Below are 26,351 nucleotides of genomic sequence, written 5' to 3'. Positions count from 1 at the left end.
TGGCCTCATAAATGTTTTCTTTTGGTGGTGATAAATAGTTGGTTAATTTGAATCAGGAGCCAAACGGTGCTCATACATTACATTTGATTGATAAATTACTTAAGTCTGTTTTGAACTCTAGGTCCTTCTTCACCTTTGCTTTTATCATTTATTTGATGAGAAAACCAACTTATTTGTCATATAGAGTGAACCACATTCTTAATTTTCTGGATTCCATCTCCATGGAGTCCTCTGTCCCCGGTAGGTAGAACTAGAGGCTTGATCAGATTTAGGTTTGATTAGCTTTAGGTTTGCATTGACAGTAATGCTTCATAAAGGAAGTTGAGTAATTCTTGTTGTCTTATATCAAAACTTTCATGACATATTTATAATTTTAAGATCTACCACCCAGTTCCAGGTGTGATCCATCACTTTTCTTTTTTTTTTTTGAGACAGAGTCTCGCTCTGTCACACAGGCTGGAGTGCTGTGGCCCGATCTCAGCTCACTGCAAGCTCCGCCTCCTGGGTTCACGCCATTCTCCTGCCTCAGCCTCCCGGGTAGCTGGGACTACAGGCGCCGCCACCTCGCCCGGCTAGTTTTTTTTATTTTTTAGTAGAGACGGGGTTTCACCGTGTTAGCCAGGATGGTCTCGATCTCCTGACCTCATAATCCGCCCGTCTCGGCCTCCCAAAGTGCTGGGATTACAGGCTTGAGCCACTGCGCCCAGCTGTGATCCATCACTTTTCACCAGATTTTAGCATCCATTGGTAACTTCCCTGATCTGTTACTTCAGTAGTGGTTGCATAATGGTGTTAGTAAAATTCCACCATTTCTTGTGCATATATTAATTGGAATTCTTCTATAAATAGGAACTTTTCCACATTATCTATATGGTTACCTTGAGGTACAACTCAAACAAGAAAAGCAGGATAAATTTCAGTTAGTCTGAAAGTGGTAAACAGTAAAGTTAGTCTGAAACTGGTAAACAGAGTTTATCCTGCTTTTCTTGTTTTTTTTTTTTTTTCCAGGCAGAGTCTCAATCTGTTATTCAGGCTGGAGTGCAGTGGTGTAGCCTTGGCTCAGTGGGACTTCTGCCTCCTGAGTTCAAGCGATTCTCATGTTTCAGCCTCCCAAGTAGCTGGGATTACAGGCGCACACCACCACGCCTGGCTAATTTTTGTATTTTTAGTAGAGACGGGGTTTCGCCATCTTGGCCAGGATGGTCTCAAACTCCTGACCTCATGTGATCCACCCACCTTGGCCTCCCAAAGTGCTGGGACTATAGGCATGAGCCACTGTATCTGGCCAGTTAGTATGTATTTTTGAAGATCTGTTTCTGGCACCTCTAGTGTATTTCATTGATCAGTTTGTCTATGCCTGCTCTAATACCTCACTGTCTTTTTTTTTTTTGGTAGAGATGAGGTCTCTTTCTGTTGCCCAGTCTAGTCTCGAACTCCTGGCCTCAAGTGGTCCTCCTGCCTTGGCCAATCCCAAAGTGCTGAGATTTCAGGAGTGAGCCACCATGCCCAACCTTCACTATATTAATAACTGTCACTTCATAATAAGTCTTGATGTCTGGCTGGGGAAGTCCTCCCACTTTTTCTTTAAGAATTATTTAACTATTCTTAGCTCTTTGAATGTCCATACAGATTTTAAAATCACCTCGTTAAGTTACATGCATGCATACATACACATTCCTGGGAGGCTTTTGATTAGACTTACATTGAATTTATAGAAAAATTAAAGAGAATTGGAATTTATATGGTATTGATTCTCCAATCCATAATCACAGTATACCTCAACATTTATGTAGGTCTTCAGTGTCAATAATGTTTCTTGGCTGGGCACAGTGACTCATGCCAATAATCTGAACACTTTGGGAGGCCGAGGTGGGAGGATCACTTGAGCCCAGGAGTTCGAGACTAACCTGGACAGTGTAGTGGGACCCTGTCTCTAGAAAAAAAAAGTTAGCTAGGCATGGTGACATGTACCTGTAGTCCCAGCTACTTGGGAGGCTGAGGTGGGAGGATCACTTGAATCCAGGAGGTTGAGGCTGCAGTGAGCTGTGATCGCACCATTGCACTCTATCCTGGGTGACAGTGAGACCCTGTCTCAAAATAATAATGTTTATCGTTCTCAGTAGTAATCTTGCACCTCTTTTATTACATTTATTTGTAGATGTGATTGTAAATGTAATATTTTCTCACTAAATGCATATTTTAAAGGCATTATGGCATTACGCATTTTTTGAGGAAAATCCAAGCAAGCTTATGTTTTAAAATTATCTGTAACACACAGATAAAATTGTGTTAAATATCAAGTGGATTTTTCAGTTATACACTTTGGAATTTGGCCCAGATAAAGTGTGGATTTTAAAATGCTGAGTGTTACCTAGATGAAGTTACTTGGGAAGACCCATTAGAGGCAATGAGTAGACAATTTGGAAAGCCTCTTTATTTGAACAGTAACTAATTTCCTCTAATAATTGCTTAAAACCAGAAATAAGAGCTGGGAAGTCTTCTGTACCACTGTTTGGGAGAAATAAAGAAGAGGCACAAGTATTGAAAAATAATATTTATTTCCTCTCCTGGAAAATAGCTATCCTAGCACTTTGGGAGGCCAAGGCAGGTGAATCATGCAGTCAGGAGTTCAAGACCAGCCTGACCAACATGGTGAAACCCTGTCTCTACTAAAAATACAAAAATTAGCCAGGCATGGTGATGCGCACCTGTAATCTCAGCTACTCAGGAGGCTGAGGCAGGAGAATTACTTGAACCCGGGAGGTGGGGGTTGCAGTGAGCCACGATCTTGCCACTGCTCTCCAGCCTAGGTGACAGAGCAAGACTCTGTGTCAAAAAAAAAAAAAAAAAGTACTCTGCTTATTTAATAAAATTACTTATTTTCTGAAAAGTGAAAAAAGATCTGCATTTTGTATAGATCTAGAGGAATAAAACAATTAAGTATAATATATAGAAGGGTATATTACCCATAGGAAATAATGTATTTTCATTATTTAGTTCTTAGAACTCTATACTTGCAAAGTATAATTGGAGTGAGTTGAGTCTTCTAAAAGTATGCACTTAAAAAAAATTCCAAACATGTGAGTACGTGTAACGTACATGTAATGTATGGAGGCAATTTAACACCTCAGAATCCACCATCCAGAACGTTGCCATTTCTTTTGAGGCTTCTTTTGCTGCTCTGTAGTCCTTATATCTCTGTTGTTTCCCAAGAGTAACTGCTGTTATTATATTACAACATAACTAGTTCCTTAAAAAAAATTGATTTTAATGTTTTATATATTTTGGGCTGTATAGAAATGACATCATACTGTATGTGTCCTATGTAAATTACTTTTTTTAACCCAATATTGTTATTTTGAGATTCATTCTAATGTGTGAAGCTTTTTTTTTTTTTTTTTTTTGAGACGGAGTCGCGCTCTGTCACCCAGGCTGGAGTGTAGTGGCCTGATCTCAGCTCACTGCAAGCTCTGCCTCCCGGGTTTATGCCATTCTCCTGCCTCAGCCTCCCGAGTAGCCTCCCGAGTACAGGCGCCCGCCACCTCGCCCGGCTAATTTTTTCTTTTTTATTTTTTAGTAGAGACGGGGTTTCACCGGGTTAGCCAGGATGGTCTCGATCTCCTGACCTCGTGATCCGCCCGTCTCGGCCTCCCAAAGTGCTGGGATTACAGGCTTGGTGTGAAGCTATAATTTGACCATTTTCAACGCTGAATTTAACAATAATACATTATATCTTTATGTCACAGTATGTTCTCTTGGTGGACATTTGAGTTGTTTCAGTTTTGCTTTTATAAACAGTGTAAATAAACATTGACTCCTACTGTACATGTGAAGTGTTTCTCTAGGTTATATTGCTAATAATTGAATTTCTGTGTCATATAATATGCTTGTTTCTATGTTACACAGTTTTAAAAGCAATGCCAAATTGTCATCTGTAGTGCTTGTTTTCAGTTTCCTCTCCTAGTAGTACACAAGAGTCTCCATTGTTTCACATCCTCACCAGTGCTTTGTATTATCTGACTTTTAAGATTTTGCTCATCCGACTCTGTAAATGACACATAACACAGTTTGTTTTCACTGAACAAATGGTTATTTAAATTCTAAACCCGAAGTAATGTATAATTACAATAAAAGGCCAGAAGAAAGAGGAGGAAGAGAAAAAGATGTGAGAAATAAAATTGTTATAGTAATTCTAGTTTTCTCTTCCAAGTATAAAATAGTAATTGGAATGTTTAGTGTGCATGTGTGTATACAATGCAATATGATACAATGTAAAAGCAATGCCTCTCTGTTCCATTGGTTGTTTTTAAAATCTGTTTTTATAAGTAATAAGTAATTTACCTGGTTTTGTCTTTACAGTTTGGTCTGTTTTTTATTTGACAGGTGGCAATTTGTACCATACCGATGTCTCACTCTTTGGAGAACCTACCGAATTTGAGTATTTGCGAAAAGTGCTTTTTGAGTATATGATGGGTCGTGAGACTAAGGTATAAATCATGTTTCGTGATTTGGTGTGTGGCTTAATTTTAAAAGAAATATGTTCCACTTTTAATACACATATGAATGCCATATGTTTACTATTAGCACATCAGACATGCTAATAGTAGGTAATAGATAATTATTTTATTGCTGTTAGTTTACAAAGTGAATTGGTGGATCTTATATTTGTTAAATTTATAAAATACTAATTTTTAAAATACTGTGGGTAACACTGAACACTAAACATTAAAATTTCATTAACGTAAGAATAATTGGTGAACCATGTGGCTTTTTTTCTTCTTGACTTCGTATCTTTAAGTTAGAAGAATAGGCTCATTAGTGAATTTTCAAGGAGACTTTAGGATATTATGAATAATATTGGAAATAGTAATAATTAATAGCTACCTGGAGAGATTTAGAAACATTGTACTTTAGTTACTGGAAGAAAATCATTTCTGCACTTGTGGAATATTGATCATTTAAAAATTACCCCATGTAAGTAATAATGCTTGGCTAATTTGTTTTCTAGAATGTTGCATTTGTTGTAAGGTGCTTAAATGTAGAGTCTTGTCTTATTCTTATTTGTATCCCTTGCAGTGTTTTAAAAAGAGCCTTATTGGACATTTGGTAAATATATATTGAATTGAGTTAAATGCTTCTAGGGAAATTCATGAGCCTTTCCTCAAACAGAATTTTTCATTTAAAGCAGTTTCTGTTTTTGACATTTTTTACCTTCAAGGAATTTTGATTGTCTGTGTACCTTGGCTGAGAATGGGATAATGAATTTTCTATGCTCAGAAGCCATCAGTGTTTTAATGTATAGGTGTGTGGGAGTTGCTGAGTCATAGGATACTAAGCAGGTTCAAGCACTGATTTGGCAAATATATTTGAAACCTAAAAAGCAAGTACCTTAAAATAGTATTATAAAAGGAAATATCTTAAAAGAATATTATAAATGTATAGATTGGAGATTCAACTAAATACCAGGAGTGGGTTAGAAGTCATTTGAATCCTTAATATCTGTAGAAATCACATTTCATTATATCAAATTAAAGTAATATCTAATGTTGTGAACATGTATCACAGAAGGCAGATATTAAATCATAGCACTTCAGTGTCTTTTTTTTCTCAATGCCATTTTTCAAAAAGTTCAAGGATAGATAAAACTAATTTTCTCCTTATCTTTTAAAAACAAAACTAACAAAATAACAGCTTTCTCTTATGTCCTTATGGGACATACACTATCTTCCCTCAAATACAGGGTATATTATGTCCCTGTAGGGGGGGATATTTGAGGTGGGATAGATCATTTAAAGTTACCTTGTTATTGTTTTGGGGGTGGGGAGGAGAGGCATATCTCTAAAAAACAAAAAGCTCCTCAGAACTTTAGCTACTTTGGCTCATTAGTGAATCTAAAGCTATGATGCAAAGGTTGTTGCTAAATACTTTATTTAGCTTTTTCTTGATCTGTAAAATAGAGAAACAGACTGCCTCAACCTGTTTCTTCTGAAGGTTATGAATGTATGTGAGATGAGATAGATAGCTACAGAGCTTAACTACCCTGAAGAAAGGCCTAGGATAAGTGGCTTAAGGGGTAGTACCAATTCAGCCAAGTCTAAGCTTGTGCTTCAGGGCTCTGCAATTAATCTTAGAGTGTGACTTGGGAAGTAGCTGAAAGGGATGTCTCATGGCACAAGCAACCCCTTCTGATAAGCTGGCTGGGAATCTGTGTTGAGGAGTAGTCCTCTGTCTCCTCTTATCTTCAGCATTGATTCTCCTTTTCTGGCTCTAAAAATGAAGGGTAGTCTATCATTCTGCCATCGCATTTTATAGACTAATAGAAAATTGGTACCAGGTATTTACTTTTAAGTTGCTGCACATTTATTGAACATGGCCCTTTATCACCATGGTGGATAGCAAGATCACATTTGATACCATCTCTAACTTTAAGGTGTTCACTGTGCAGTAAGGAAGGGAACCATTCTCACTTAACCGTAATGTGATGATGAATGTAGTAAGTGCTGTAAGAGAGAAACGGAGTCCTCATGTTTACTTGCGGGAAGATGAAGGAGAACATTACGGAGGAGGTGGTGTGTATACTAGGATTTAAGGGGAGATGTTAGATTTTGATATATGAGCCCAGATGGTGGAGGGGTAGCCCAGACAGAAGGTTTCAGGCAGGAAATAGAGTGTGGGTTTTTGAAATCACAAGTAGCCTGGTCCAACGAAAACACTGGATTTATGAAGGGGAAGTGATTTCACTTAAGGCTGCACTCAAGTGTAGGGCCTTGAATGTTTTCAGAGTTTTACCTGTAGGTATTGGGAGGGGGTAGCCCTGAAAATTTTCAAGTAGGGATTGACAAGATCAGAGCTGTTTTTAGACACATCTTTTGTGGGCTTGCCCAATTTCTATACATTAACAAAGAATTTGAAATGGAGACCAGGTTATGGTTTTAGAATAAGTCAGATTATGTTGTGCCCTTTGTGATTTGATTACCATCTGCAGTTGTTTCTTGGCTAGCAGGATTCATATGTCTTCTCACCTGTGTTTCTTCATCTGCTTTTGTACACAGTGTTCTTTATTTTATGAGGCAGATGACTTTTAAAAGAAGACTGTATATAGTACATACGTTCTTGTAGTATGGAGTTAAGTAAGTTCCCTTCCTTCCTTCTGTCTGTATACTTCTTTTTCTTGGGTTTTGATCCTCCATGCTAATATTGAACCTGAAATTCAGCCTGTTCTCCTTTTCAACATAAAGTGTTTCTCATCCTAAGCTTTTCTGAAGATGCCTCTCCCTAAGGAATACCTGGCAGGAGAGGTCACTTCTAAATCAGGTGGCTCATTTGAACTTTTCCTTACTTCGCAGGGCCTGAGGATATTGTATGTAGAGTAGACAGTCTGATATCTTTTCCAAGGTGTGGCAAAGAGCCTGGGCTTCTCAAAGTGTTTTCTGGCAAGCCAGGGACGAGCTTTAACTCTTTACTGGGTAATGAGCTGCAGATTCTGGATCGCTGATGAATTTAGAGATGGGTTTACCTTTTAATGTCGTCTAGAAATACGAAGAGACAACTAGCCACGGCTCTTTTTTTTCCCCCCCAAACATGCTTGTGCATGCATGTATATGTTGTTTCATAGTAAATATAAATGGACTTTTTGGTCCTTGGAGCTTTACGTGGTGTTGATATTAGAGAAATGCTTCCTATAATTGTGAATCCCTGAATTTTAGATTTTTTGGTATTTATAAAAAAACCTTTATAGATAGTATACTGGAAACTACTTCAGGGTATTATTAAAAAGAAAATACTGAAGTGATTGCTACTTCATATTTCTCTTGCCATTTCATGCCACATATTTACAGGCATACCTTGGAGGTATTGCGGGTTCAGTTCTAGACCACTGCAATAAACGAATATCACAATAAAACAAATCACACAAATTATTTTGGTTTCCCAGTGCGTATAAAGTACATTTATACTCTACTGTAGCCTATTAAGTGTTCAGTAGGCATTTTGTCTCAAAAAAGTGTATACCTTAATTTAAAAATACTTTGTTGCTAAAAAATGCTAACATTCATCTGAGCCTTCAAGTCGTAATATTTTTGCTAGTGGAGGATATTACCTCGATGTTGATGGCTCTTGACTAATCAGAGTGTTGGTTGCTGAAGGTTGGGGTGTCTGTGGCATTTTCCTAAGACAACAGTGACATTTGCCACATCGGTTGACACTTCCTTTCATGAGCATGTTTGATAGCATTTTACCCACCATAGAACTTCTTTCAAAATTGCAGTCAGTTCTCTCAAACTCTGCCGTGGCTTTATCAACTAAGTTTATTCAATATTCTAAATTCTTTGATGTCATTTCAACACTGTTCACAACATCTTCACCAGGAGTAGATTCCATCTCAAGAAACCATTTCTTTGTTCATCCATAAGAAGCAATTCCTCATCCATTAAAGTTTTATCATGAGATTGCAGCAATGCAGTCATGTCTTCAGGCTCTGCTTCTGATTCTGGTTTTCTTGATAGCTCCACTATATCTGCAACTACTTCCTCCACTGAAGTCTTGAATCCCTCCAAGTCATCCATGAAAGTTGGAATCTTCTTCCAAACCCATTAATGTTGACATTTTGATCTCTTCCCATGAACCACCAATGTTCTTAATGGCATCTAGAACAGTGAATCCTTTCCAGAAGTTCTTCACTTTGCCCACTGTCATGAGAGGAATCATTACCTATGGCAACTATAGCCTTATGAAATATATTCCTTAAGTAAGAAAACTTGAAAGTTGGAATTACTTCTTGATCCATGGGCTGCAAAATGGGTGTTATGTTAGCAGGCATAAAACAATTTAATCTTGTATATCTCCATCAGAGCTTCTGGGTGACCAGGTGCGTTATCAATGAGCAGTAATATTTGAAGGGAATCTTTTTTTCTGAGCAGTAGATCTGAACAGTGGGCTTTAAATATTCAGTAAACCATGCTGTAAACAGGTGTGCTGTCATCCAGGCCTTATTTCATTTCTAGAGCAGAGGCAGAGTAGAGTTAGCATAATTCTGAAGGGCCCTAGGATCTTCGGAATGGTAAATGAGCATTGCCTTCAGCTGAGAGTCACAGGCTGCACTAGCCTCTAATGAGAGAGCCAGCCTATGTATTAAAGCTCTGAAACTTTTGAACTTCTCCTCTCTAGCTATGTAAGTCCTAGATGGCATTTTCTTCAAATAGAAGGCAGTTTCATCTGCACTGAAAATCTGTTGTTTAGTGTAGCCATCTTCATCAGTTAACTTAGCTAGATCTTCTGTATTATTTGCTGTACCTTCTCCATCAGCACTTACTGTTTGTATTAATCCCTTCTCACACTGCTAATAAAGACATACCTGAGAATGGGTAATTTATAAAGGAAAGAGATTTAATTGACTCACGTTCTGCAGGGCTGAACTAATGACATGAGGAAGGCCTCAGGAAACTTACAATCATGGTGGAAGGGATGTAAACACATTCTTCTTCTCATGATGGCAGAAAGGAGAAGTGCCCAGCAAAAGGGAGAAAAGCCCCTTATAAAACCATCAGATCTCATGAGAATTCACTCACTATCACAAGAACAGCAGCATGGGGGTAACTGTGCCCATGATTCAGTTACCTCCCACTAGATCCCTCCCATAACATGTGGGGATTATGGGAACTGCAAGATGAGATTTGAGGTGGGGACAGAGCCAAACATGTCACTGCTTTGCCTTGCAATTTTATGATACGGAGATGTCTTCTCTCCTTAAATCTCATGAACTAGTCTTTTAGCTTTAAACTTTTCTTCTACCTCTTTCTGACTTCCCTCAGCCTTCATAGAATTGAAGGGAGTTAGGGCCTTGCTCTGGATTAGGGTTTGGCAAAGGGAATGTTGTGACTGGTTTGCTCTTCAGACCACTAAGACTTTCTCCAAACTTCTATCCAGACCACTAAATGAAATAAGGCTATTTCATTCTGATTCGTGTGTTCACTGGAGTAGCACTTTTAATTTCCTTTCAAGAACTTTCCTTTAATGTTTACAACTTGGCTAACTGGCATACAAGGCCTAGCTTTCAGTCTCTCTTGGCTGTCAAAATGCCTTTCTCACTAAGCTTAATCATTTCTAGCTTTTGATTCAGAGTGAGAGGCATGCGACTCTTCCTTTTACTTGCATACTTACAGACCATTGTAGGGTTATTAATTGGCCTAATTTCAATATTATTGTGACTCAAGGAATAGAGAAGCCCAAGGAAAGGGAAAGAGATGGAGCTCAGCAGAACACAAACCACATTTCCAGATTAAGTCTGCTGTCTTACATGGGCATGGTTTGTGGTGCCCCAACACAGTGACTATCATAACATCAAAGGTCACAGGGTGCAATAACAGATATTATAATAATGAAAAGGTTTGAAATACTGCAAGTATTATCAAAATGTGACACAGAGATATAAAGTGATCACATGCTAGAAAAATGGCACCAATAGACTTGCTTAACAAAGGATTCCCACACACCTTCAATTTGTAAAATAAAAACAAAAACTAAAAAACGGTTTCCGTGAAGCTCAGTAAAGTGAAGTGCAATAGAATGAAGTATGCCTGTACTTCGTTTCTAGACTGCAGTTTAACACACAAGATTCTAGGCAGTACAATTTAAATGATGAGGGTTTTTGTAAAATTTGGAATTTTCCAAGAACTGAGTTGTTATATATATATATATATATATTTGTTGTTGTGTTTTGTAAGACAGGGTCTTACTCTATCACCTGAGTGACAGTGGTGCAATCATAGTTCACTGCAACCTCAAATTCCTGGGCTCAAGCAATTCTCCCACCTCTCCCAAGTAGCTAGTAATACAGACATGAGCCATAACACCTGACTAATCGTTAAAATTTTTTGTAGAGATAGCCATAAATAAAATAGCCATAATTCTGGCTAATTTTAAAAAAATTTTTGTAGAGATGGGAGTCTCACTATGTTGCCCAGGCTAATCACAAACTTCAGGCCTCAAGCGATCCTCCCACTTCAGTCTCCCAAAGTGTTGAGATTACATTTGTTAGCCACCATACCCGACTAAACTTTTTTTTATTACCAAAATGGGAGAAGACGAAAGACAAAAGGAAGATGAGGTCTGAAACTAAAATCTTGCCATGTGTGGGATTTGTGAGGAATAGTATTAGTTGATCTGTTAGTAGAAATAAATATTAGAAATATGTAAAGTGTCTTGCCTAGACTTAGTATATAATAAGAACTTTAAAAAAGTTAGTTCCTTTCCTTCTTGGAAATAATTATGGTACTTTTTTTCCTAATGACATGAGTCTCCAAAATTTTTGGTTAACTATATTATCTTTTCCTTAATGACCTTCTCCAGATCACTTTCACCCTTCCCCCCTTCCCACATACGTAAAGTCTGTGTAACTATGATCAAGGAATGTTAGAGTCAGTTTTCTGGGCTACCCTTCCATCTGCTGTAGGAATCTTTAGGAGAATACTACCACCTGATTTTGTATGTAAGCACTGAAGTTGTTATCCTACTTATTTCATAAGTGGTATCTTCTTTCCTCTCTGTCTCCCTCAAAACATCTCATCTTGATACAAAATAGGGAGTTTCAACCTTTGAGGAGAATTTTCCAGGAGCTTATGGGTGACAGTCTGACTTACGGTATATTTATTTAGATCTGCACAATTTATAATCTTGTTTTGCAAGCCGCCATGTGTAATGTTTTGATTCATCATGTTTTCTACCAAATAAAACATCTTGTGTTTATTTAAAATGTAATTTGTATTTCTATTAGGTTGATGTGCTGCATGTCTTGAAAAATACCTACTGAGCATGTTCATGTTCATGCAGTAGCCGTGTTTATGAGATATATGATGTGATTTAGTTAAAGCTGAACATGGGGGTATTTAAAATCTGATTATTCAGAGCATATGTTTTGGCAATACATCACTTACCAGATAGATTTCTGCAAATAAGAAGCCTTTTAAAATGAATGTATAATAAAGTTTTATTTTAATAAAGGGGCCAAGAGCATTAGAATTTTATATAGCTTCATGCTATTATAAATGCATCTTGTTAAAATAATATAAATCTAGACATTGTAAGGAGTCCTTTTAAATTGAAATTCTAGTGTTGTTATTTCCTTGACTAATACCTTCACATCATACTTCTTTGTTCGTGGCTTTCATTGAGAGCACTTAAGAATCCCACCAGCAGAACATGTCAGAATGGGTTGAGACTTTATGTGCTTCAGTGTCTGTTAGTGATCATCTCTTGCTTTTCTTATAGACCATGGCAAAAGTTATAACCACTGTACTGAAGTTCCCTGATGATCAGACCCAGAAAATTTTGGAAAGAGAAGATGCTCGGCTAATGGTAAGTTCTAGAAGTAGGCTCTAGATAGAAGAAGATGATATCCCATCTGTTTATATTCTGTCTGATTTATAAGGACTTTTGAGTTGGTAATATAAGTTTTAAGGTTTCAAATCTTTATTATATCACAGCCTGAAAAATGAGAGTGAATTTACACTAAGACATTTAACCAAGGGTAAATGTGAATGGATGCCCTCAAGGGAAGTAACAGTCTAATTTAATACCATATAAGAGGTTGACACCCATATATGCTGTATGAGATTTCCAGAACTTGGGCTGTTTTTGGAAAGGATGGAAAAGACATTTGTTCGGGTATATCCAGTAATAATTTTTTAAACCAAATTATATCATGATGTTAGATGTTTTATATATTATAGTTCTTTATTTCATTCCAATTAATATCCAAATACATTAATTCTGGGTGAAAGAATTTAAGCATTCTTGAGCTTTTGATACCTTACGGGGGAAATCAGACAAACAACTGAATTATTTTTAAAAACATAGTGTGAAGTCAGCTGTAATTGAAAAATGAAAGAAACACACACTGTGTAAATTATACAAAATTCTCCATGCCACAGTTAGTTTTGCCCTGGGCCAGTAATTTAATAAGATTCATTCTAGGCAGAGTGTAAAACTTGAAAAATTTGGGTCCTGCATTCAGCTCTTTTTTTCTGCTCCCTTTCCTTGTCTTGATAGTAGCCTGCAGAGCCCTCCGTGAATACCCTCCTCCTCCCAATCTCTTAACCTATTTCATCATACCAGCGCTGGTTTTCTTCTCTCTCTCTCCTCACTAAAGCAAGCCAACATCTTTTCCTTAATGGTGGGTTAGCGTGTGTCTGAGCATCTCCAATAAAGAGCATAAGTCAGTAAGTCCCAAAGCATCTCATCATATCCCAACATATTATTTTCTTACAAAAGTTCTTGATTCTCTTGAACCCAAACCTCATTCTCTACATGATCACCTATTTGTTCTGGTTCTAACTCATAGAACTCAACCAAAAATCTGGGGATGACCTAGATGGAGGGGTTTTCCCCCTTCCGGCTAAATAATACCTCTTGCACTTACAGCCTTTTATGAAGTTCCTCTGACCCTCTGCACAAGGTCAGCCCTGAAGGGACCCCAATGTCTTAGGCACATTCTGACCACTTCTTGGTCTCCTCTAAGCTCATCCTAGCATTCCCTGACCTTTGTCTCAGTGCTTCATTGTATATTGTATTGTATTATATACTTAATTGCCTGTTTGCAGAGGTAATTGCTATTATTTTGGTTAGCATTTAATTGTTTTTTGTAAAAATCCCTCCTCTGCCACTCCCTGGCATTTAGTAGCCTGAAAAGCATTGCTCTAGTTATTTCTGGTTATAAATATTTTTGATAAAGAAGTATGTCACTATAATGTATACCATTCATCAATAGAGAGAATGTTATTTTAAATTATAATGAACATCTAATTCTACAAGTGTGACATTTTGTATCCATGAGTAGAAATTTTTCCTTTACTGGGTAAAATAGCTATCTTTGTGAAGATAAAAATTTCTAATACAGTTTGAGCCTGTTGACATAATTTTGTCATTATGGTCCAGTTTAAGAAAATAATTTTAAATGATACAAAAGGGCTTTTATATAGTTATCTATATTCATTCTTCCATAGCTGCTTTATCATCTTGATGTTGGAATATGGCAGACTTTACTTCTACTGCATTTTCTCAGGATTTGCTGTATCGTGTAGACTCATCTTAAGTCACTGCTGTAGCGAATGTGATAGGAAACATTCCCCTTCATTCCGTATACATATGCAGTCTTTGGTTGATTTGCTTTGATGAAAAATCAAATTGGTAAATGTAGGTAGTGAATCAATAAAACTCTTTTAAAGCAGACAAAAAAGTTTCTTTTTGTTAAGTTTAACTTTAAAAAAGTCTTTGAAAAACAGACTGTTTTCTTCCTGAATACAGTGGTATTCATTCTAGGTAGGGATGAAATGGTGGCTGACTTATCCTTCATGAAAGAATCTTCCTTTATCCCAGAGGTTGACCTGCCCAGAAGGAATGTTCTACTTTTCTACTACTCCTTAAGCAAGTCTCATCCATCGTTATCTCTTGCTTAATGAATAAGTTCAGTCAATAGTCGTCTACTCTTCTAGTTGTTACGGGAAATATAGGAAAATAGAAGATATAGAAGACATTGGTTGTTGACCTTGTGGAACTTTTTATTTTAGGGGGAAGGGGTAATATCCATTCATCCATTCATACATGAATAAAAAGATATGCTTAAGTAATATTATTCAAATAATAAAGATGCTTAGGAAATAAGAAATTTTATGATGAACATGAAATGAGGAAGGCCCCAAAATATGAGATGACATGAATTAATCAATTTGAGCCAACTTTTGTCAGTTTAAGGAGATTCTTGATACTTGATAATGTGACTCATGATTGTTTCATGAGTATAAGAAAGTTGAAGCAAGAGTTACCTTTGTCAGAGATTGCCATCATTCATAAAATGAGCAATAAGAATCACTGTCTTTGAACAAGTCTCTTGAAGAAATTTCAGCTAATTTCATACCTCTCTGTCCATTGAGCTGTAGCTCATTAGAACAAAACACAGGTATGAAAATGACTTTTCTTTTTCCAATAGAAAGTGCACATGATGAAGTGTATAGAAAACAAAACTGTAGGAGTTTATTAATCATTTTTAAATGATTTAATCACATTAATTTTAAATGTATACATCAAAATGGATCTTTTCTGTAAGTTTTTGTAACTGTGCAGCTATGGTTTCACTTCTGTTAAAATCAGCAACCCTAAGTGTTTTGTTATTTTTGCCTAAGGGCTGAAAAGGTGATAGAAGAAAACCAAAACAAACCTAAAACATGTTGCCAAGCTACCCCCTCTGTCAAATTAATATTTGGGATGCTTACAAGAGTGTGGATCATACTTCTTGTTGACAGTGTACAGCCCATGTTAGTTTTTGCATTACTTATCGGCTATTATCAGAGGAATACATTCTAAAAACTTCGCTTTTTGACCATGACGATTATACATTTACTTTGTAGCACTGATCAAAAACTTTCTATGACTGCTGCTGAGGTACTTTTCAGTATATCTTATCTTTACTATACTTCGCTTTCTTCATTGAGTTTTATACTCTTTATGTAAAAAATCTCGTTAGAGGATACAAGTTATTACTGTTTTCAGAGTTTAACCTAATCTCGAGTAGATTTTATAGATGAGAAATCACTATCTGTTAAGTAAGGTTAAATTATAGAGCATAATTACACTCTGGTTTATTTGAGGATCTTGGTGTATAGGGAAGGAATCTTAGTCCTTTGATGACTTGCTATGGAAACTCAGGCAATTCTCAGAGCCTCTTTTCTTCACAAGACTAACATAATCTTGTTAGGATTGTCGGGGAACCAGACTACAGTTGTCTGCACTGAGTGATAATGTAGGGATAGTGATGATGATTATTTAGCCTCCTTATAGCAATGTGTAGAACTAATCTTTTCTGGAAAAAGAGACTGGAAAGGTAAACAAATCATTTATGTGTATAATAAAAACCATTAAAGACATCAGTAGGAGAGTCAAGTCACAGGATGACACCAGCCCACAAAATGCCCCCATCTCCAGCTTCAGTACCTTAGAGTGCCAGCCACATGCGATATTGCTGGGAGGAAAGCCTAGATCTCAACAGCTTGATTGCTGTATGACTTAGAGCAAACCGTTTTCATATTTTTGACCTTCATTGGTAAAATGAGATTGTTGGATTATACTATCTCTAAGGTTTCTTTCCCCATAAAGTATAAAATTTTGTTTTAGATTTGTTTCAAGTAGGAAAAAGAATTGCCTCTAAACAGCAGGCAGAAGTTAAAACAAAATGCACATACCAAATGCACATATCTCTGTTTTTCCTAGAACAGCCTGTTTTCCTTCCTCTCAGTTTTTAGTTTACTTATACCTTGCTATTTCATTTTGTGATGGTTTAGGTAGCTTAGATGGCCAGAGTAGACTGGATATTTGAGTACCACAGTATGGGTAAGAGTGAATACATAAGTCCTTGGCTTGTCTAATTGTTTGTGTTTTTATTGAATAAAACTGCCCTAGAAGTATACCCTAATATTTTTTAAAGGAGAATCTTGTTACATTCTTTAAGATAATTTCATTAGGAAAGTTTATTGTAATTGTGTAACAAGTCATCTCAGAATTGAGAGAGTCCTTTGTTATATGGAAACCCCTCTTTAAAAGTTTTCTTAGACATTTTTCTCTTTAGAGTGCTAGCAAAATGTAATGACATAAACTGACACCACTGTTTTCTTGATGACTCCATTAAAGAAAATTTCTCTTCTTTGATGGAGAAGGTTGGCTTGTTTGTGTTCTCTGTCCATTCTAGTCATGTATTTCAATTGCTCTTTTGTTGACTCTCCTTCAGCTTTGCTTTCACACTGATCCTTGGTGTTGTATATAGTTCTTCATCATTCCTTGCCCTGGACCAGTCTTGTATTCTATTAACGTCTCATTTTCTTCCTTTGTTGGAATTTTCAAAATTCCCTCCGAATTAATAAAATTATCAGAACTTTTCAGCATTGCTAGGTAGAGAAGTTTTCCATTCCTACACAAGGTTTACCCTTTCCCTTTTCATGGGCTCAGAAGATGCATGCAAGGTGGGTTCAGGAAACACGTACAAATAAAACTGACACATTGTAGAAAATATTGCACATGTCAAATACCTATTTGTTTTCTTGAGAGTGGTTTTTATTCTGGTATTGGTAGAATAAGGTAATAATGTGATCATTGGAAAAAACATTGTAAGCCAGAAACATAGAAAGGGAGTCCCTCATGATCTTCAGCCTCCAAACTACTTCTGCTATGCCAGTATCATCTCTGTGAACAGTTTGGGGAATATCTCCATGTTTTCTAAGCCATATAATTACATATTTATAGTTATTCCTTTATTCACTTATTTTATAAAAATTAGAGTATGCAATGGCTTGCTTTTTTCACTTAATATATTTTTATATTATTCTACCTATTACAAATTGTTCTCGTTCTTTTCAGTGGCTGATTGTACGATTATATGGATGTCCTACAGTTTAGTTCATCAGTTTCCTGCTCATTCCATTTACTTATGTTGTTTTCAAGATTTTCAGTACTTAACAAGCATAGACATAGGGAATATCCATGTACATGGATTTTGTATACTTCTGCCAGATTGGATATATTAACCTCATTGTGTTGTGTGTGTTGTACATATTATTTTCTAGCTTATCTTTTGGTTTTGCTGCTTTTTACTAACTTTAAATATGAAAAATAAATAAAATGGGGTTTCTGAGGTTGGCCACACTGTCCAAGAAAAGACCCAGATTTTATAAACAATCTTTGTTTTTAATGCTGCCATTTTAAATCACCGTGAAGGTAATTAATGATTTTGGACTAAGACCATCTTACAGTGGGGCATAGAATTTATTTAAGGTTTGTCACAGTAAAAACTGTATTTGAGATTGAGTTTCCTTAAATTGAAATTTCAGTTTCGGTCACCATTCCTGAAACCATTTCTGATACATTGTTGAATTACAAGATAGTTATTCAGTGATAAAATTGATGTATGTTAGGAATGAGAGTTCAACATATAGACACATGGCTCTTCAAATTCATCATCATTTTCCCGAAAACTTTTTAGGGTAAATTGGGATTATGCAAATCAAATTTTAATGTGTACTTTCATGGAATTATGAAAGATCCTTTTGTAAAGCAAATAATTGCCCCATAATTTAACTGGTAAATATGTACTTAAAATATGCAGTACACCTTTCATTATGTTAAGTCTTTAAATGAAAGTTGCATGTAAAATCTCAGCGACATAATATTTTATTTACCTAGGATATGGGGGGAGGTATTACAGATTCCTTATTCCTTGCCTGTGCACCCTCAATTTGGAGAGATTTGAGAAAAATTTAAGTATAGTCTGTAATCCTATGAACTTCATATACACATATAATCTATGTGTTATATTAAGTCTTAAAACTAACCCAATAAGCTTTTTTTTCTTCCTGGCTTTGTAGTTTACTTCACCTCGCAGTGGTATCTTCTGAGTAAACCATCAGTCTGTGCTTAGTTAGCATGTGGTGAGTGAAGAACAATGTCTTTTGTCTTTTGTGCAAAAATCAAATGTGTTGCATGATACTAACCATTTTGCTGGAATTCTTTTGCTCTTGTTTAATGAACATATGATTATGCTATGGGTTAATACAAGTATTTTCTGTTCATTCTGTTATATGGATCAATAATAGTTAAAAATTATTACCACCAGTAAGAGTTATATAATTTTAGGAAATTTCGTTTCTTTAAAGAGTAAATGAAAGTTTGAAAATTGCTCTTTGAAATTTTGTTAAATAATCCAAAAAAGTATTTATGTAACTTATTTTCCCTTTTGTTTTTAATTTTCCAAGAATGATCTTTGAAATTATGATTGTGAGAGAGAAGTGAAAATCATTTTCTAGATAAAAGTGAAGTGGTATATTTTGTGAGAATTAATCCTACTAGCCTAAGTAGAGTCAAGGCTAGTCAGAAATAATGAAAACTAGTAAGATTGATTTTAAAGTATAGCTTTATTACTTCCTGGGATCAGACAGTTTGACACAAAACAACACATTTGTCCTGAGGAGAGACCCTTAGGCAGCCTACCCTAAGTGTACCTGATTCTTTCTGATTAACATATTACAGTGAAATAGAGGCATACAAAATGTTTCAACGCAGTTGACTGTCTTCATCATTTAAACCCTCTCCCCTCATCTCTACATATTTTTCATGCTGTTAGGTTGATTTAGTACCCCCTAAAAATGTAGCATACATCTTTACCTCAGCCTTTGCTAGAATTTTCACAAAACCAAAACAGATCACAATTAATAGGGCTTCACTATAATTAAATACTCTCAGTGATTGTTAATATCCAGCTAATAATACTATCAAGGTTTAAAATGGCAAGATACAACATTTCTCCGTTCTTTTAAGCTTTTACCTATTTTTTTCTTTTTCTTTTTTCTTTTTTTTAGTAAGGAGAGCCTTTATTACCTTTATTATCCTTTTTTAATAAGGAGTGCAGTAGTGTGATCATAGTTCACTGCTGCCTCAGCTCCTGGACTCTAGGGATCCTGCCACCTCAGCCTCCCAAGTAATCAGGACTACAAGTCGCCTGTCGATTTTTTTTTTTAATTTTGTAGTGATGGAGTCTCACCATCTTGCCTAGGCTGGTCTCGAACTCCTGGGCTCAAGTGATCTTCCTACCTCGGGCTCAAGTGATCTTCCTACCTCAGCTTCTAAGCTTTTATTTTTTTTTTGAGACAGACTCTCGCTCTGTCACCCAGGCTGGAGTGCAGTGGCGCAATCTTGACTCACTGCAAGCTCCGCCTCCTGGGTTCACGCCGTTCTCCTCCCTCAGCCTACCCAGTAGCTGGGACTACAGGCACCCGCCACCACACCCAGCTAAGTTGTTGTATTTTAGTAGAGACGAGGTTTCACTGTCTTAGCCAGGATGGTCTTGATCTCCTGACCTCATGATCCACCTGCCTTGGCCTCCCAAAGTGCTGGGATTACAGACATGAGCCATTGCGCCTGACCTTCTAAGCCTTTATCTTTAAAAATCTTCTATGCCTACATTTGAGCCTCCTTTTGATTTTAATATCTATTATTTGGTTTGCCTTAGTGATTACCCAGAACTGTCTATTTTTGTCATCCACATTACAGTGGCTGGCAGTACAGTGCATGGTTTTGTTAGGTTACTTTGATAATAAATGTGAACATTGAAAAACTGTAAATTCTATAGCTAACCCATTAAGTCTTAATGTTTTCCTTTTAAAAACAGTATTATAAATGTTGCATTGCACTTGTTATATGATTGCAACTAAATATCGATTATCACAGGAAATATATATTGTGCAGCATTTCTATTGACTGTCTCCTCAACTTTTAGTTTGAAACATTTCAGACATAAGATTTGCAAAAATAGTACAGTGAACACCCATATACCCTTCACCTAATAATGTTTGGCCAGATTTTCTCACTTGTTCTTACTCTTGTTCTCTCTCCATATATATTATTCCCCATTTGTAAAATTTGGCAATTATTTACCGACATGCTTGCAAGCATTTGACAATTGTAAACATATACTAAGTACTTTAGCATGTATCTTTAAAAACAAGGACATTTTCCTACATACAGTACAGTTATTACACTTAGGAAGTTTAATATTGGCTAATACTAATATATAGTACATAATACTCAGTTTTTTCCAGTTTTCCAAATAATGTCTCCCATAATTTTTTAGAATCCAGGATCTACTCAAGAGATTTCACATTGCATTTAGTGGTCATATTTTCCTAGTCTTTTTTAAACTAGAAAACTTCTCCTAGCTTTTTTGTCTTTCATGATGCAGCATTGTTGAACTGATCTTGAATTTTGTTTCCCACAACAGATCAAGCTAAGGTTTCAAAATAATAACTGACAAAGGAATTTACATATAACAGAAGATCTTGTTGATGTCTTCTTTAGGTTCCTAGGACCAACATGATTGTTGAACTAGTTTTATAAATAATATGCTATTAGTAGTACATTATGAGTGGTGAATCATATTGTTCATTTACAAATTGAGAAGACTAAACCTTCCCCTATCCACTTATATATATGGAAAGTTTGCCTCTATTAATCTTACTTGGTAATTTATTTTTATGGGATTTTAAACTCATACCTCGATGTGACTACTGGTTTTAGCATTTTGTTTTTCTTCCTTTTCTTTTCTTTTTTTTTTTTTTTTTCTTTTTTTTTTGACACGGAGTTTCATTCTTGTTGCCCAGGCTAGGGTGCAATGGCGCGATCTCGGCTCACTGCAACCTCTGCCTCTTGGATTCAAGTGATTCTCCTGCCTCTGCCTCCTGAGTAGCTAGGGTTACAGGCGCCCGCCAACACGCCCAGCTTACTTTTTGTATTTTTAGTAGAGATAGGATTTCACCGTGTTGGCCAGGCTGGTCTTGAACTCCTGACCTCAGGTAATCCACCTGCCTCGGCCTCCCATAGTGCTGGAATTACAGGGGTGAGCCACTACTCCTGGCCAGCATTTTCATTTGAGAAACATTATGAGAAAGACTTTGGCTTTGTCGTAGCTTTTTTTTTTCCCCCCAGTACGGTCATACCAGGCTAGAGTGCAGTGGCATGAACACAGTTCACTGCAGCCTTGACCTCCTGGGCTAAAGGAATCCTCCCGCCTCAGCCTTCTGAGTAGCTGGGACCACAGGCACATGCCACCACACCTAGCTATGTAAAAAAAAAAGAATTTTGTAGATAACAGGGTCTTGCCATGTTGCTCAGGCTGGTCTTGAACTCCTGGGCTCAAGCAGTCCTCCGATCTTGATCTCCCAAAAGTGCTGGGATTATAGGCATAAGCCCAGCCAGCATTTCTAATTAATTTATTTTTTGAGACAAGGTCTGGCTGTGTTGCCCAGCCTGGGGTGCAGTGGTACAGTCACAGCTCACTGCAGCCTTGACTTCCCAGGCTCAAGTGATCCTCCTGCCTCAGCCTCCTGAGTAGCTGGGACTATAGGCACACTTTTTATTAGGCATACCTGCCTAATTGTTTCTATTTTTTGTAGTGATGGGATCTCACTATGTTGCCCTGGCTATTTTTAATTTTTAAATTAAATTTCTTAATTCCAGATGAGACATACATTTTCACACCAAAATGCTGTTTGTCTTTTGCTATTATGTCGTGCTGGGAGAATTACAATATGTAGAATAATCAGCATACTGGATAAGAGGAAAGAGCTCTTTCTCATCTTTATTTATTTATTTATTTATTTTGAGGCAGTCTCGCTCTGTTGCCCAGGCTGGAGAGCGATGGTGTGATCTCGGCTTACTGCAGCCTCTACCTCCTGGGTTCTTGAACCCAGCCTCCCAAGTAGGAGGCTACTGCCTCAGCCTCCCAAGTAGCTGAGAGTACAAGCACCACCATGCCTGGCTAATTTTTTTGTATTTTTAGTAGAGACAGAGTTTTGCTGTGTTGGCCAGACTGGTCTCAAACTCCTGGCCTCAAGTGATCTGCCCCCCTTGGCCTCCCAAAGTGCTAGGATTACAGGCATGAGCCACCATGTCCAGCCTGTCATCTTTAATTCCAATCCAATATTTGTGAGATTCAGCCAAGTCAGCGTGTTTACTCCTGGGTTACTGTATAAACTGGTAGCATTCAATATGTGGTGAATGGTTGCAGTTCCAGATTTCACTTAGAAATGTCATTTTCCAGGATTGCTGACTATAGGTTGGTTTACATAATTGCAAGAATGTTAATTTTTAGAAGATACCTTTAAGATTTAGTATTTAAACAATTTCTACTTTTTTTTTTTTTTTTTCTTTTTAAGAATGGGGTCTTGCTGTGTTGACCAGGCTGGTCTCAAACTCCTGGTGTCAAGTGATTCTCCCATCTCGGCCTCTCAAAGTGCTGGGATTACAGTCATGAGCCACCACACCTAGCCTTATTTCTCCTTCCTTACTGCAGTCTCTAGACCATGGAATAGAATTTTATTTCAAACTTGAAAAAGCAAATCTCCCAAAAAGTCCACCTTGGGTTTTTCCCCCCCTTTCTTTATTCTCTTTTCCTTTTTCTTTTCCAGTCATGGCTCCGATCTTCATCTTGAAAAAGAGTGACATTGGGCGACTGCTGCTTGGAAAATTGTCCACACTTGCTACTCTTTGAGAATGAAGTTGTCATTCAGGGCCCCTCATGTGGCCAAAAGACCAAGAAAAATCTGGCCCACGGATATGTTGCAGACTGCCTTTAAAACAGATTTTATCAGTGGAGAAATGGTGATAGTTTTTTCTTCAGTTTTCTCTTGGGAAGAGTTTTATGTTGTTTAAAAAATATTTTGAATGACTTAACCTGCTTTATGGGCTTACATAATACTCCTTTCATCCATTCTTTTTAAAGAACGGCTTACCTTTCCTATTTATTTTTAGGGTGATTTTTTAAAAAGACTTGTGCAATACATTTTGAGGTGAAACTTAGTGGATTTTTTCTGATAAATTAGAGCATTTAATTGACTATTTTATTCAGGTTGATCTGTTGAATATTTGCTAAAGACCAGTTCTTTAAGCTAAGACATGTAATAAATCCCAAATGGCAGTACCTCATTGTTTACTTAGCTTTTGTACTTATATTTTTCAGAGAAAAAAACACTACTGTAAATTGTGAATAGCCAATACATAACTGTATTGTATGCAGATCTGTGATTGTTGGCAGTGTCATCTCTGAGAAACAGATAAATAAAGTTTATTTACTATATAACATTTGTTTATTGTACTTCTTCCTCAGTTGAGATCTAGTTTTACAGTGGTTAAGAATGCATATTCTATTTGGATGAATATAGTGAGGAATTATTTGTCAATATAACTAAATGCTGAGCATTTGAAAAGAATTTTTGTGTTCAAATTTGGTATGACCAAGTTAGAAGGAGCATGGAAATAATACCCCCATGATGTCTGTTTCAGGATTCTGACAACTTGGAAACGCCTCCTCTCTCTGGAATAGACCATACTTGAATTATTTTTTAACTTACTGAAAGAGAAATTTCTGTACACTGAGAGATGGGTACTGTTCACAGGGCTTCACACACCCTTCATATTCTGGGAAATACAATACTCAATATCTAGGTATTATCCAATCTCTGCCTCAAGGTAGAATCTCAGTTTTCCAGCCAGTCTGGACCTTAGCTCTCCTGATATATCTTACATTGTGATAGAGTGGGGAGCTCTGGGGGACAGATAAGTGAGGGGTCGGCCCATAACCCGTAGCTGACTCCTTTACTATTCCAGTGAGAGAAGAGGGTCTTCTTAGCACACAACCACCCCGCTCCCCCAGCCTTGGTTTTAAAATCATGGTTTACTTAAATTGGCAAAATTTTGTCCCACCGAAGGGTTTCTGACAACAGATATGACTTCTTGTCCTTATCTTTTTCTAGGGTAGAAATGGTGGACTCTCAGTGAAATCCATATGCAACTTTCTCTCTTTAACCTTGTATAGAGACACACATGTCTAAAAGAGGAAGGATCAAACAGAGCAGCAAACTTTTTCTATAAAGGCCAGAAAGTACATGTTATAGGCTATATAGTTTCTGTAACCTTTCAACTCTCAACTCTCATTATAGTGCAAAAGCAGCCATAGATAATGCATGAAAGCATAGCTTTGTTCCAACAAAACTTTATAAAAGCAGGTCTCAGGCTGGATTTGACTTGCAGGCTGTAGTGTGCCAACCCCTTAGAAAGCAAACAAGCTGGATTTTAAATATTTATTTAGGGGGCAGGGGTGGTAATCATTTAATATATAGGAGTTGCTCATTTTTCTTCGGTACAGCTATGCGGCCCTTGTTTCAGAAAGGGGTGCAGTAAACTCACTTCACCTTGATTAAGAATAATGGAGACATTCTTTCGATGTTACTTGTTCCAGCGAACACATAAATCCAGACACAGGTTCAGAAACTAAGGCTCTCTCCAAGACCTCATGACTGCAGCACACAAAAAGATTGATGCAGTAAATATATTGCCAAAAAATAAGCATTTCACTTTGAAAGGTTTTAGATGTGCAGATATTTAGCAAGAATTTTTGGCAAAAAATTCACTTGAAGTTACTAGAATTCATAGACACTTTGCTCAGGTCAGGTGCATGTACGACCTTAGTCGTAGAACTACCTTAGAACAACCTTAGTGTTGACAATTGTTGAAAATTGTTGAATTAGGTGTTCCTGATTAAAGGAGTGAAACATTATTTCTAATTTTCTGACATATAAGTGTTGACTTTTTTTCTTTCAAAAATCCATTGGCCACAAAAATTCTGTAGAGTAAGTAACACACATAGGCTATTAGAGTGCTCATTCATTTTACCTGCTGAATGCCCAGAAAATGGACGTGGCTCAGTTGGAGCTTCCTTATCCTCTGCAGCATACTGGGGCCACAAAGGAATAAGCTAAAATACTGTGCCCAGACTGAATCTTTTCCTTATGTCTGAAAAAGCAAACAGGGAAGACTTACTGCCTTTTTTTTTTTTTTTTTTTCTGATTCTGAAAGAAATTTAGGCTAATTTTAGACTAAATTTGGAGAGTTCACATGGAGTGTTTCGGCCACTTTACATCCTAGTTCTTTCCATGAAGTCGCCAGCAGTCGCCAGCTTGACCACCCAGTAGATAAGGCACCAAAGCAAGTGGCCCCTGAGCTGCCCACTTCCCTGCATGCCATTCATGCCAAGCTCCCTTTCAAAAGTGCCCGCATTTCTGCTTCAAAAGTGAAGTACCCTTAAGGGAGGAAGCCTATATTTTTTTCCCTAAGCTAACTTTGGAATAAAAAGTCACTTTCTTACAGCAAGCGACTGAACCTGCATTTTGGTTCCAATTTTGGTGGCCCATGTGGGCTGCCCACCTGGGCTACTGAGGCGGTCCCTGAGGGAAGATAAACTAGAATGGTGGAGGTGGCTGCTGTACCATGTGTAGTGGCTGGAAGGCTCCCGCTTTATCTTTTTTTTTTTTTTCTCCTTCTTTCTTTCTCACACCCTACTTGTAAAATCTGGCTCCTAGGCGGAGGCCTACCAGGCTATGTCTTCCTTTCTCTTCTTTTCTGCCTGCTTTACGTCTGCTGTTACTAAGTTGCTGGTGCTGAGACAGGATTCCTTATTTGTGGTCTAACTGGAATGTAAACATTGGAAACTCATTTGAAACTGAAGAAAAAAGTATTAAGAGTTTTTTTTTTTTTTAATTCATTCTGTGATTTAAAAAACGAAAACCATACCACCATAGAGACTGCTTTACCCAAATTTTAGTTCATAGCTTTTGTTGGATTATATATTGGAACTAAGAAAGTTTAGCCATGTAAACAGGTTCCAGTTTCACCAAAGAATAGTGTGGATCCGGCCATCTTTCATAAAGTGGTGAGTGTATATATATAGAGCGAGACTCCATCTCAAAAAAAGAAACAATATATATATG

The 26,351-nt window shown here is 37.0% G+C and overlaps 1 protein-coding gene across 3 annotated transcripts in view; it reads left to right on the top strand.

Annotated features, from left to right (window-relative positions):
• The window catches only part of GOLGA4 (golgin A4), a 120,336-nt gene extending 96,669 nt beyond the window's left edge, over positions 1-23,667 (top strand). For 2 of the 3 annotated variants that reach the window (XM_011953339.1, XM_011953338.1), the window contains 3 exons: positions 4,384-4,487; positions 12,265-12,351; positions 22,995-23,667. In XM_011953339.1, the coding sequence (XP_011808729.1) occupies positions 4,384-4,487; positions 12,265-12,351; positions 22,995-23,018 (215 nt within the window). In that variant the 3' untranslated portion in view covers positions 23,019-23,667. Of the gene's footprint in view, positions 1-4,383; positions 4,488-12,264; positions 12,352-18,401; positions 18,465-22,994 lie in introns of all 3 variants that reach the window. The other variant, XM_011953340.1, reaches the window with a different exon arrangement.
• The last annotated feature ends 2,684 nt before the right edge of the window (positions 23,668-26,351 follow it).

Source organism: Colobus angolensis, unplaced genomic scaffold (assembly GCF_000951035.1).
Source record: "Colobus angolensis palliatus isolate OR3802 unplaced genomic scaffold, Cang.pa_1.0 Scaffold36, whole genome shotgun sequence".
NCBI classification, from domain to species: domain Eukaryota; kingdom Metazoa; phylum Chordata; class Mammalia; order Primates; family Cercopithecidae; genus Colobus; species Colobus angolensis.
This window is presented reverse-complemented; position numbering and strand designations above follow the sequence as displayed.